Source organism: Papaver somniferum, chromosome 1 (assembly GCF_003573695.1).
Source record: "Papaver somniferum cultivar HN1 chromosome 1, ASM357369v1, whole genome shotgun sequence".
NCBI lineage: Eukaryota > Viridiplantae > Streptophyta > Magnoliopsida > Ranunculales > Papaveraceae > Papaver > Papaver somniferum.
This window is the reverse complement of record NC_039358.1, coordinates 172575847-172590210: the sequence shown is the minus strand read 5'-3', so window position 1 is coordinate 172590210 and position 14364 is coordinate 172575847. Positions and strand designations below refer to the sequence as shown.

Below are 14364 nucleotides of genomic sequence, written 5' to 3'. Positions count from 1 at the left end.
GTACTGGGTACATATACTGCGGCCCTGGACTTATAACAGTTCTCCCAGTATGTGAACTGACATGCATACTGTCCTGTATCCATATTTACAATTTTTGTATATCTCTCTAATAATCGGTTTGAAACATTCCCAAATAACATCAATGGCACAAATAATTGTTCCAGGTTATTTTCAAATGATTAAATATTGAATCATAATTAGGTCATAAACTATAAATTGTTCTTAACCAAATTCATCAAGTATGAATAAATGTTCTTAAGCTTACAAATTTCGAGAACGATATTCAAGATAAACTTGACTCGAAATTTCTATTATGCATGTACTGTCTAATTTAGTCATGCGAAAATGTCTCATAGATAAAAAGGTGAAAATTTGAGAAATAGGTGGTTCAGTCTTCACTTACCTTTGTTGAAGAAGTTCTCCAGAGATCCTGTTGATCTTCACCTTCAAATGGTAGAAAGCAGTGTTATCCGATTCTCAACTACACGCTTTTATCCTAATCCGAGACTTGACTAAATGTAAACTAGAAATCAAGATATAGTTTTAACAACTAAATTTGATAACAATCTTGAGATAGCAACACTTGTGAGTTTGGCTGAGCAATACTATAACAGACATACTAACAACGTAATCAAAACTTTCTCAGACCCGTGAAATTACTCGAATAACAATCAAAATGTGAGCAAATCAAATTAATAAGTTTTTACACCTTTTTACATTTCAAAAAAGGTTCAATTTTTTTGGATGCATATTTATTCTCAGAATAATAACAAACTTAAGTACACACATAGGCATAAAATTATTCTCAAAATTTAAATGTTTTTCGTATGAATATTTTGAACTTCTCAATGCTCACTAGAGACTTGAAACATCAACAGTTATTTCTACATTTCTAGTTTTCAGCAACTATAATTTGGTTCCATTTTCTATTAAAGAAATGATAATTTATTGGAAAAAAATTCAACTCACCAATAAATCATTGATGAATCGAAAGAAACACCAAAAGTCCTAGCTCAATTATAATAGAACCACAGAAAAACGAAAACAAAAAAATCAATAACAATTATCTGATGACTACTTCTCAATTGTTGAGAACTTTATCCAAAGAGTAATCCAAAAAAATATCAGTTCCAACACATGAAGTGTACATGAGAATCTTCACACTGCCAGTGATTGAATCAACATATTTATACTTTCCATTAAAAATTCTTGCATTTCTTTCAGCCCACACAATCCACTGAATAACTCCGATATCCTTTCAATAGAAAGCAAATAATTATCGAATTTGACCATTGTAGGAATCTTCACAAGATTGAAGTAAACCTTAAACTTGCAAGTTGCAACAGTTCAATTTAGAGAGGATCATAGTGTCTGAATGAATTTCTTTCGAAATACCCCAAGATGAACAAATCCTCTTAAAATTGGATTTCTCTTATACATAAAACGGTCAATGGAAGAGCTCCAATACCAATCCAGTGACCAGACTTACTAGCAGCCACTGGATCAAGACAAGAATCAGAAATATTCCATCGTTTTAACAACACTTTAAATTTGCTCACACAAATGATCAAAGGTTGGTGTAACAAATTAAAATATTCAACCGCATGTGATAGAAAGAAAGCCTTCTGCCCATCAATAGGAAGAATTCCAAATCACCAGTCCAACTAAAGTGATTTCTAATAGTCTTTTTAGTTATACTGAACAATTTCTCATAAAAATTGATAATTTCTACAGTAACACATTTATGATAGGATTATAAACAGAAGTACGTGGAACATCAAATAATGAAGGAAAATCCTTATCCTGAAACTTCATTAGATTTTATTTTTGAGGTGATGAGCATAAACGATCACTAAACTTCTACCAAATTGAACTACCATCACCACATATGATATAAACGAACCTAGCTTTTGAATCCATGAAAGGTTTCCGCCAGAGTTCGAAAGCCCCCCAATAAGAAAACCGTTTGTCAAATCTTTTTGTCCATTTTTTCCCCAATATTAGATGAAACTTCCATAGCTGCTGTCAATATAGATTCTTCCGTAAAAAAAACACCCAATTTGAAATATCCTTGAATCTCTGGGAAATTTTGTGGTTCCTTTGAAAACCCAAGTAACTCAAAAGTTTTAGAGGTTAAATTAACACCATCACTTAACCATGGCTTTGAAATTAGTGAAAAGAGAAGAAAATATAATGAGAAAAGGAAAAAGATATATATATATCCAACAAGGAAAATTGTCATGATCACGAGGAAAATCGCCTTAGTCATAATTACATGTTCCATAATATCCATGGTGTTATTGCTACAAGGAAAAAATGGTCAAAATGCCCCAGTTTCAGGAGTATGGTTTGAGAGATGCTCCGAGTTTTTGAAAAAAGTTAAAATGCACCCAATTCATTAATATTTCCATCCAATGCAGTTAAGTAGTGAATTTGGCACACGTGTGAAAAAATACACTAATAACTTTTCGGGGTTAAGGGTTTATAATCTAGGGTTTATGGTTCAAGATTTAGGGTTTAGGGTTTAAGAGGTGGTAGTGGTTCGGGGCTTAGGTGGTATCGATGGTGATGGTTCAGGTGGTAATGGAGGGTGGTCACTACGAATGGGGTGGTGGCAGCAGACTTAGTGGTGGTGGTGGTTCAGTTGGTAGCGGAGGTGGAATGGGTAGTGGTGGTGGTTTAGGCAGTGGTGTTGGTGGCGGAGATGACGATTTATGTGGAGGTAGTGGTTCAGGGTTCAAGTGGCGGCAACGAACAGTAGATACGGTATCCGTGGTGTCAGGGGTGGTAGTTCATGTGGTGGTAGAGGTGATGGTGATTCATATAGTGGTTGTTGTGGTGCAGACAGTAGTGTGGTGGAGACGGTGGTTTTGGTGATGGCGCGTAAAACCTACTTGGGATTCCTTAACCGTCGAATTTTTGGCATGTGTCGTAGTCTTAAAACATAAGACATGCTAGTCATTTCTATTAATCTTGGGGTTAGAAATGTCGTTTTCATACTCGAGACGTCATGTGTGTACCAATTTACTACTCAATTGTTTTGACCGTAGCAATTTAACTTTCTTCCAAACACTCGAGGAATTTTAAAAAAAGAACTCCAAAATTGGGACATTTGAGCTTTTAACCCTTGCTATAAAGAGGTTCATAATCGATAAGAATCACTTACTATAATACTCTATCCGTCCCACTATTAGATGACCTAGTTGAAGTTTGCACAATTTTTAAGGCAAGGAGTGGAATGGAGTATTTTTTGTTAGACTTTATGTTGGTTTAACAACAAATCAGGCTTAGCTTAAGTTAATCTAGGTTTAGTTCTAATCTAATCTGGATCAAGTATATGCCAAATTAAGGAAAGATTAAAGTTAAATACGGGTATTAGATTAGCTTAATGTTTGTTGAGGTGTCATGTTGACTAAGCATGACTCACCTAGTGAGGTGTCATCCAACTAATGATGGACAAGTTGGATGACACATAGCTATCAAGTGATGACTAAGCCCTCTTCTAGCCTCTTTCATATATATACATAATTTTGTGATTTGCCATTAACTAAGCAAGAGGAAATAGAAGTAGAAGCTAAGTTAACTGAAAAAATTCTGGATTCATGATGCTCTGTTTCTTTACTTCTAAACTTGTATAGTATTGTGCATCTAGCTGTTATGCTACTGTTATCATCATGTTCAGTTAGTTAATTGAGGGAATTGATTGCACAATAAGGTATTTAGATGGTGTTTTCTTAGATTGATGAGTATGTTAATTACTAGGGTTTATACTGTTTTTAGCATAAGGATTACTATATAATCACGTTTAAGTTTAATGATTGATGATTATGAAGCTGAAATTCCAACATCTACTTCTATTTCCCCTAGTATTCCATATTCTTCTTCTAGGGTATATACAGAATCCTTTTGGTTTAGTTTATATGAAGTTTCATATACATAACTAAAGGAGTTGAATCAAGAGCTGCTTACAGTAAGGTTGATATCATCAGGCCATGACTTTACTGATGCTCTGATTGTCTGTATTCTTGAGATGACATCCACTGGAAATTGAGGGTTGCTTATGGACTTGATATCATGAGTAAAGATCCTATTTGAAACCTTTTAGCGGAAGAGCTTGGTCTTGTCCTTGAGGGAAGCATTGGTGATGAGTTGAGCTCAGCATGTGTATCCTCTCAATTGGGTATTAAGATACAAGGAGTTTTTGTTGCATTACGGCATACACTATGCATTTACAGCTCAAATGCAGTCCGGTTCTCTTGACGATTTACTCTTCTTGAGCAGCAGAAGCGGTGGTATTCTCTCCTTTATGATCCAGTTGTTACAGAACTTGCTTCTACTCATTTGGATAAGATTTAAACATCTATGTCTAATCTTTCCTCAAAATTCTGCAAAGTTTGTGTTTCCAGAGATTCTGAATGAGTTCTAGGTAAAGGAACGAAGAACTATAATCCTTTGTTTTGCCTCACTCACTCAAGTGTGTTATTATGAGCGGAAGCAGTGGGAGTTCTGAAACTAGGATGTCAACATTTCTTCTAATAACAAAAAGGAAGAAACTGAAGAAACCTTAAAGCTGCAGTGGCCAAGTGAGAGGGATTATGAGCCCTTGATCACTACGGAGTACAGAACTTGTGAGAAAATATCAAGGAAGTGAATTTTGTGGCAAAGATGGAGAACCAGAAATAGAGCTGTGTTAGATGTTCTCAATGTTCCGGATCTCTTTATAAAGAATGGGCAACTAGTGGCTGTACAAGTTTAACCATTATTCAGAGACAATTTTCTATGATTGGATCTGTTGTTGGTGAGAACAGAATTAGAATTGTTTCCTCAGTATTAGGAACAAATTAATCACACATATGAGAAGCGTAGACTGCTTGTGACCCAATTGTGTGGAGAATTAGCAGAATCTGTTCAGCCAGAGGTTCTTGATTCCCTAATTTTGTTGATCGTGCAACAATGGTTGAGGATTCTGCAACTGTTTTCACAGATGCTGCTGCTCATAACTTGGTATTGCTGCTTCCACCTTTTCCAAATGAGAACTAATATTTCAAGGTCAATCTCACTAAACTCAGGTAGTCTTGTAGTAGAAAACTGACTTGACACAACTACCGAGGAGTTGATGTTTATTTGGTTCAAAGTTCTTCTGTAGTGGTTGAAAACTCACTGAAAGAATTAATGGGTTATGAATTTGGGTCGTGGATGGTTTGCTGCGGACGAAGACGCCTTTTCCCTAAGTGCTGGGATCAGCTTGGGTGTGAAATAAATTGCCTAGATGGTCGTTTATTTGGGTTATAGTCAGTTTGAAGCTCGTCACTGTTTGCTCAATGGTAGGAGCTGGAGACTGCATTTCCTGTGTGGGTTATGTGTTGGAGCTGTTTGGACAAGAGATAACTTAGAAAATAGGGGTCACATGAGAGTCTCAGTTCCAATGTTTTGACACTTGGTATGACCGAAATATCATTCTCTTGGTGATGATACTAGTGGAACCATGGCTCTAGTTTGTGGAATACAAACAGGTGTGATTTGAAAAGCTTGGTTATTTGGAGCAGCACATAGACTTGTAAGGAGGAAGCACAATACGAAACCTTCAAATAAATCAAAGATAACAATGAAATTCCAACATTCTTTTTTAGGACTTGTTATGTTCCGGGATGTTAGTCTCGAAGTTGGCATTCTCTAGCAAAAGACAAGTACCATGGTTAGGTGGAAGGTTTGGTCTGAACTTATCAACCTCCATCCTTGAGATACTTCTGTGAAAATATTTCTCAGATTATTGAGATTTAACAACCTAGTTTGAGGGTTTGCTAATTCTTAGTCATACAAGTGCCTGATTCCTGAAAGTATTTGATACGAATAGTACCCTAGTTCAATGGGAGCAACTCTCTGATCAGGACTTCCATAGGTTTACGTCAGCCATCGGAATCTGGATTATAATGGAGGTATGTTTAACGTCAAGCTTCAGATCTTCTTTACGGTGCAGAGCTAAACTTCGTAGTATACAAGTTTGTTGTATCTATGTCGTTTGATTTTCAGTTTTCTGAAAATTGTAAATGTATGTAATCTGTACCTTTTCATTACTCGACTAAGCATTACAAAGCGATGCTTTGAGAGCGATGAAAGAAATTTAATGAGAATAAGTGATGAGTGTAGTAGTATTGATGTAACTTTTATCGTTTCCATGTGTCACCAAAGTGATACTTTTGGAGCTGATAAAAGCTACATATTTCTTTATGAAAGGACTATGTAAACTTGCATTTCAGATGTTGTTCGTATGATGATACCCAAAGGTTAATCATACTTGTAGCGTCTGTAATGGAGTAAGGTAATCTATTTATACATAGTAAATGATAGGTATTTTCGACCCAAAAGTTTAGAAGGTCCGTTGAGTACTATGTATAGGCTGATTAGTCTTGTTTTTGGTTAGGACTTTAGTATATCACAAGTTTACCCAAAGGTGAAGTCATGGTGTATTAAGTATGAAATCAGAATTTTATTATCATGAAGTTTCAATGACAATTGTTAGTTCTGATTTATAGTTATATGAAGTTTCATATGCTAGTGTTGTTAATATCGTCTAAACAGAAATAGTTGTTGCTGTTGTAAGCAATTCATACTATCTGAACATAGAATGATGAAGTATAGATAGCGGCAGAATTCCACGGAATAGTGGGAGTATGATAATTTTGTTTCATTATCACTTACATGTGTTCTTGCTATTTATATTATTGAGAACAATACAAAAAATTCTCTTCAGAGATGTATGTCATAATGACAACATAAAGTACTTAAAGAGACAACTGATGTTGAGCACAGAAAATCTCTTTGGAGATTAGAAAGAAGTGTTGTATTGAGTACAGAAAGTCGACATAGCTTATATTGAGTACAAAAAGTCGACATAGCTCATATTGAGCACAGAAAGTCTCTGCGGAGACAACTCATATAGAGTAAATAAAGTCTCTTCTGAGACATCTCATAAGGAATTTGAGCTTTGATGTAGCCTCTTAAATGAGATATTAGCAGATCTCAGTTGAGATCGTAAGGAATCTTGTTGTAGTCTCTTAAGTGAGACATTAGCAGATCTAAAGTGAAATCATAATGGGTTCACGGTAGTTTCTTAATTGACAAATTAGCAGATCTCTTTTGAGATCATTTACCGTAGTCTCTTAGCCGAGATATTGGTGTAGATCATTTGTTATAGTCTTTTAACAGAGATATTGGCAGATCTCAGTTAAGATCGAGACTTTTACTGTATAGTCTCTTAAATGAGATGTTGGTGTAAATATTAAGTTAAGATTATAAATAAATCTCATAGCAGAGATATCAACAACTATTTCGAGACCTAAAGAAATCTCTTGAATGAGATACAATCTCAGTTGTGATTATAAAGAAGTCTCTTAAATGAGACATTGGCAGATCTTTTGAGATCATGGGAAAATCTCTAGCATCGGATATTATGATCTCAGTTATGATCATAAAGAAGTCCCTTAATTGAGACGAACGATCTCTTCAGAGATCATCTATAATACTCAATTTTAAAGTATACGAATCTTTGTTGTAAAGATCAGTTGAATGCATAAAGTTTAGCTTAGAATTGTTGTACGTCTTAGTTTTCTGATTATGGAAATGGCGTATGCATCTTCTAAATGGTGTGTAGGTATTCATAGTCGAATGCTAACGTGCGTTTATCTTGAGCCTGCAGTTTTCAGTAAAGAATTTGTCGCTAACCAAAGTGGGAGATGTTAGACTTTATGTTGGTTTAGAAACAAATCAGGCTTAGCTTAAGTTAATCTAGGTTTAGTTCTAATCTAATCTGGATCAAGTATATGCCAGATTAAGGAAAGATTAGAGTTAAATATGGGTATTAGATTAGCTTAATGTTTGCTGAGGTGTCATGTTGACTAAGCATGACTCACCTAGTGAGGTTTCATCCAACTAATGATGGACAGGTTGGATGACACATAACTATCAAGAGATGACTAAGCCCTCTTCTAGCCTCTTTCATATATATCCAGAATTTTGTGATTTTCCATTAATCAAACAAGAGGAAATGGAAGTAGAAGCTAAGTTAACTGAAAAAATTATGGATTCATGATGCTCTGTTTCTTTACTTCTAAACTTGTATAGTATTGTGCATCTAGCTGTTATGCTACTGTTATCATCATGTTCAGTTAGTTAATTGAGGGAATTGATTGCACAGTAAGGTATTTAGATGGTGTTTTCTTAGATTGATGAGTATGTTAATTACTAGGGTTTATATTGTTTTCAGCATAAGGATTACTATATAATCACGTTTAAGTTTAATGATTGATGATTATGAAGATGAAATTCCAACATTTTTAAGTATCTTTTACAATTATACCCTTATGGATAATAAATTGTAAAATTTGGAAATGATTTATCTCTCAAACTATACCATGGATTTTCGTAAACTTTGTATCATTGAAAAGCATTTGAAAACACCTACATAACGAGTATAAACATGGATATCAAATTATACATATTTCTTATACTGCCGATCAATCAAAAGGATAATTTTAGAAATATTCCCTTGTTTAATGAAATAGGTCAACTAATAGTGGGACAAAATTTTAAACTAAATAGGTCATCTAATAGTGGGACAGAGGTAGTATCATATCAAATGCCCTTTGGTGTCCTTCCTCATTCTCCCAATTTCGAACACACCCATTTTGATTCAATGAACATACCTCAATAATATCAAAGAAGACAAATAAAAACGAAAAAAATATCAAAAATATCTTTACCATGAAAGGTATTCTAATGCAAGCAGTAGAGTTTACTGTTCTTTCGGGGGACCTACCAGGCTACGATACATATCAAATATGATGGTTATGGGATCAAAATGTTGTGATTTTATAGGAAATGGACCAATCATAATATTTGTTCGGCCATGATTGTAGAGTAGTTGGTTTCAACTTTAAGTCGGTAAAAGTTAGACCCACATGCATGTGTAGGCTAGGCCGCTAGGTTTCTACTTACTTATATGGTGTTCAATTGTGTTTATTAGAGCAATTCCTATGGGATGAACAAACTCAGAGTTTGTTCATTTTGCTCCCACTATGGAATGAACAAACATAAAAAATGGATGTTCAAATCAATAGATATGTTGATTTGAACATCCGACACGCGTCTATTGTAAGGACGCGCGTCATCCCTACTAACGCTGGCGTTATTCGTGTTGACGCCGACGTTTTCACTACGAACGCGCGTTCTTACTTACAACGCCAGAGTCATTACCAAAAACGCCAGCGTCTGACCCAAAAACGTCGTCTCCATCTGAACGGCTGAAAAATCTGGTGATCCAACGGCTACATTTTTTGAATTCTATAAACACTCCTCATTTCAACTCTAAATTCACACATTCTACACATTCTTCTCTCTCAAATCATCTACAAAAATGCCTATCAGAGTTCGTGCTGTCAACAAGAGGGTTTAGCTATTTGTAGAGCCTTTGTTTCTCACAAACATGATGTTGTCATGCGTAATGTAGCCGATTCAACGTTGACTTTCTGGGAGAAAGTTTTCAGAATGTTCGCCGCTGAAACGGAGAACATCCATGGGCGTGATTCTGGCGGATTACAACATCGTTTTAGTTTAATCAGTCCGAATGTATTGGAGTTCGTCGCCCAACTAATGGAGAATCACAAAAATAAGCTCAACGGTGAAGCCGAACATGAAGTGTTGCCCAAAACTCGAGCAATGTGGCCGGCATCTCACCGCGGTCGTCAGTTCGAATTCCATGCTTGTTTCAACATTCTTAGGGTGCTCAACAGATACGATCCCTACATCGCCCTAGGAATTCCACCACCCGCCGAGAACTGACGCCGCATATGTAGTAGTTATTTTAATATGATGTATTTCTTTTATTCTCATGTATGGTGTGGTTGTTCAATGCGGTATGTTTTTATTTATGAAATTGATGGTGCAATGTTTAATCGAAGAAAAATTTAAATTACTTGATATTGATGGTTTTAGATAATCGTAATAACACAGAATAAACAACAAATTAAATAACATAATACCATAGTGAATCGATTTGTATTACAACTTCAATCAGCCCACTCCACCAAAGAACACCTGGGACATTCCCAGAAATGCCTTACATATGTGTCTTCTTCAGAAGAAGTCCACAAATGCATAAAAGTCCTCCAACCGGGCTTTGAGCATGAACTTATTCTCTGTGGACAATGTTTGTATTCGTGATCTCCATATCCACAATGCTTGCAGTGTAATAACTCCTTCTTCAATTTGGCTTTAAGTTTGAAGTTTTTGCAGAGTGTTGCAATCTTTTCTTCTTCTTGTTTTTTAATCTTCATAACATCAACTAGCATATGTGGTTCCTCTGGACAATTGGGATCTTGACATTGCAAATACCTGAGCTTTTCCGGTTGTGATTCAATCACCATTCTGATGCGTGAACAACCTTCCCGCGGACACTTTGAATACATCCAAGGACATTGCATAAGACTGTGGTTATCCATGAAACATAATGGGCAAACCTCTTTTGCTTCGACACATAATATTTGCTTCGCTTTGCCTTTAGAAAACATGGTGGATGATGAGAGAGAAATCGGTTGGTTTGGTTTAGAATGAAATCTAGTGATGTATTTATAATAGAAAATAGGCGTTGATAATTCAAACGGGCGCTCAAAGGAAAGTCGCCCGCGACTTTCATACAAACGCCAACGGATAAATTTCCATTTCCAACGGAAAATTTTTCCTTCTCGTCCTATAAATTTCATTCCTCCCATCTCCAAAATCACATCTTCTTCTTATTATTATTATTTTTTCTTATATCTCTCCTCCTTTGCAGAAATGTCTATTAGAAATCGTGGTCCCAAGTTTACCGAAGAAGAGGATATAACTCTATGCAAAGCATATTTGTTTCATAGGGTAATCACTGGTGTTCTTATTTCTCATGACAGTTCTTTTTAGGAGAACGTTTTTCAGTGTTCGTCTCATTGACGGGAAACCGAGATGCTCGTTGATTGCGTGCTCGTTTTCATTCTATTAGGCTTGCAGTCCAGCCATTTCTTGCTTTGGTAATAGAAATTGATCGAGAAAATTTCAGCGGTGTAACTGAAGATGAAGTGATTCAAACAGCTCTTGATATTGGGAGGAAGCTCACGGTAAGCCTTTTCGTTACGAAGCGTGTTTCAGAATTCTAAAAGATGGTCCAACTCAAGCACATCGTTACTGCACTCGAATGCCGCTGCCGGAATTTACAATGGAAGAAGATGCTGCTCTTGTTCGATGTTGGTTACATCGTATGGTGAGACCAATGCACAATGAAAATTTCTGGGAAAGAGTATTGGGACATTTTGTAGCATCGCGGAACGAAGCAGTAAGAAACAGTAAGAGCTTAGAACTAAGAATTGCATTCATCACTAATGAAGTCAAACATTATACGAAAGTATTGTGGATGGTTCATCGTAGCAATTCTGGATTATCCAACGAAGAACTGGAAACCATCGCTCATACCAAGTTTACCGAAGAAAGCGGGAGAGAGTTTAGGCATTTTGAATACTATGAACTTTACAGAGAGAATGTCGCTGGATTTGATGTAGTTTGATGTTTTTGTTGTGGTTTATTATTAAAATGTAGTTTGATGTTATTTGCAAGTTTAATAAATTGTAATAAATTTCACTTAATCTGAAGTGGAAATCTATTTTAAAAATATAAACATTTTCATTCATTGATTCACTGCCAATTCTTTTACAAGATATAAAATTAGACAATAATAAAAACTTCAATAAAAATCAATTACAAGTTTTGGCCTCCTGTTTATCTTCATTTGACGTATTTTCCATTCAACGCGCTCTTTGATAGTTTCACCTTTGTTTTTGAATTTTTTTTTGTTAACTTTCAAAACTGGAGCTCCTCTTTCCTTTTAGCGGAACATTTCTTGGAGCAACTTCTAAAACTTGCACTTCCCTTTTACAATTTTCAATCTTTTTTAAAACTCCCACATATCTTAGAAACAACAGCTTCAAGTTTTGCATCGCAAAAAAGTGTGATCGTCTTTTCAGCCATTTTTAGAAGAGAAAATTCAAGTGAATTTTTGTGTGAGTGAATTGTTTGAAGATGGTGGTAATTTAGAGAGGTAAAAAGTGAAATTCGAATTTTAAAAAACTACCCGTTGGCGTTCGTGGCAAAAACGCCGGCGCTTTATCTTCGGACGCCGCGTTTGTTCTTCCGTCACCAGCGTCTGTCCTTCCGACGCCTGCGCTGAATCTACTGACGCCAACGTTTTAACATGGGTCGCGCGGCTATTAGTCTAACGCCCAACGCTTTACCATAGTGGAAAATCTAGTTTGGCCATCCACCTGGCTGAACAAAAGAATTTGTTTGTTCATTCCCACAGGAATTGCTCTTAAGCATTCCGCTAAGTAAACCTAGCTAAAGAAAGAGATGCCTATCAGGGTTCATTATTGGAAAATTGTGATGCGTATCTGCTTTCTCAAGTCATTAATCTTCTGCTTTGCTTCTTTCCCGAGGTTTTGTCAAATTCCTTCGTTACCGTCCTTATGTAGAGAAATCCACAAAAACGTTGCAAACTTCAGTATGAAGGACGTGAATTAACATCTCTTCCAAGTGCTACAAACTAAAAATCTCCTCCGAGTTTCAACTCGCTATCTTCCAAGAGTACCTCATAAACAACAGTGTCATAAAAAACTAAAGTTGACAACATCACTGGAACATATATCCATGACCTCCCACTCCCAACAAATAACCACTGAATAAGTCATATTTAGGGTTCTACCTAGGTTTCTGACGAAGCTTGCGTCCACGAAACCCCTGCTAATAGAATCATCACTTCTATAACCCAATGATACAGCAAGGTTACAAACAACTTTCACTGAATCAAGATTCATGTATCACTGACCTTGGGACCTTGGGCTTGTGATAATCCATACAAGCTCATGTAAGCGGTCTAAATTTCAGTTTCTTCAGTTTCGAACTTTAACCGTTCATAATAAGCAGTTAAAATTCAAGATGTTACAAGGTAAAGTTATAAGTCAGGGGAAGTATTGAATTTTTTTATTTTATTTGGAGACATAAAATAGATCATTGTGCCAAAAGATTAGATTCCGATAAGCTTTTATTTGTGGCATATAGAAAGATTAGCTTTGAAAATGTTAAATCATGTTATTCAAACAACGACATCGGATCCTCCCCTCTTAATCATATCAGTGCGGAAAATAACGACAAAATAAGTGACTCTGTTACCGTCTCTTACCATCCCATGATTGGATTACATGTTCCATGTCATTATGAAAAAACCCACTCTTTAGAGATAGACGACAATCTAGTCGTAGAGAAGAGAGTTACTTCAAAATCCAAGTTACATAAACAAGAAAACCTTAGGTCATCCAGGGACCAATATAATTTCTCGATATATATTATGGTGCCGACGTTGGCTAAGATTTAAGGTAGTGGCAGGATCTGCTTGCTCTCTATCTTTCTCATTCACAAGTTTACAAACAGATTTCGTTTGTTAATTTAGATGCTTTGAAAAATGCAAACAATGGACCCACTGAGACTCAATGGGAGGAGAGAGTTGCAGCAAGACAAGAATACTGCAAACTTACAATTGTAAGAGCTGAAAAATTAAGGAGCAGAGCAACAATTAATCACACTAAGGAATTTGAGCATAACACCAAATACTTCCTCAAAATTGTAAATGATAAGATAAGAAGAATCTATATTGGTTCTATCAAAGTTAATGGTAATCTTACTTCTAATGAAGGTGAAATCAAGAATGGCATTATAGATTTCTTTCAGAATATTTTTCAGTCTCAATCTCAAAGAACATTTAACATGAATGTATGAATTTTCGTACTATTTCTGAAGAATTATGTACTTGGTTAGAAAGAGATGTTGATGAGGAGGAATGTACTGCAGCTATCAAAAATTTGGGTCAAAACAAAGCCCCAAGTCCAGATGGATTTCCTGTAAGATTTTATCTTTTATGTTGGGACTTCATTAAGCAATATTTTCTCAACATTGTCAAAGAATTACAGGTTAAATCTTTTCTTGACTGGAGATTGAAGAACACCTTCATAGCTTTAATTCCCAAAAAGGATTCTATTGAACAAATTAAAGATTTGAGGCCAATTAGTCTCATTCATGGGGTTTACAAGATTGTTTCTAAAATTTTAGCTGAGAGATTTAAAACAGTACTGCCTACTATTATTTCTCAGCACCAAACTGCTTTTGTCAAAAAGAGACAAATCTTAGATGGAGTTTTAATTGCTAATGAATTGATTGATTCCAGATTGAGAAGTGGAAAGCCATGAATTTTATGTAAAGTGGATTTTGAAAAGGCATTTGATCATGTAAATCGGG

At 35.7% G+C, this 14364-nt stretch overlaps 1 protein-coding gene across 1 annotated transcript; it reads left to right on the top strand.

Annotated features, from left to right (window-relative positions):
* Positions 1–2562: 2562 nt before the first annotated feature.
* Positions 2563–14315, top strand: LOC113354199. The gene is made up of 3 exons (XM_026597605.1): positions 2563–2766; positions 13504–13765; positions 13870–14315. The coding sequence occupies exons 1-3, from the start codon at positions 2563–2565 to the stop codon at positions 14313–14315; spliced, it is 912 nt and encodes a 303-aa protein (XP_026453390.1).
* Positions 14316–14364: the final 49 nt, after the last annotated feature.

Coding starts and splice junctions, on each gene's coding strand:
- LOC113354199 (XM_026597605.1), top strand. CDS start 2,563: ATGGTGATGGTTCAGGTGGTAATGGAGGGTGGTCACTACGAATGGGGT. Junction 2,767..13,503: donor GGCAACGAACAGTAGATACG/GTATCCGTGGTG, acceptor GTTTACAAACAG/ATTTCGTTTGTTAATTTAGA. Junction 13,766..13,869: donor TAATCTTACTTCTAATGAAG/GTGAAATCAAGA, acceptor CTATTTCTGAAG/AATTATGTACTTGGTTAGAA.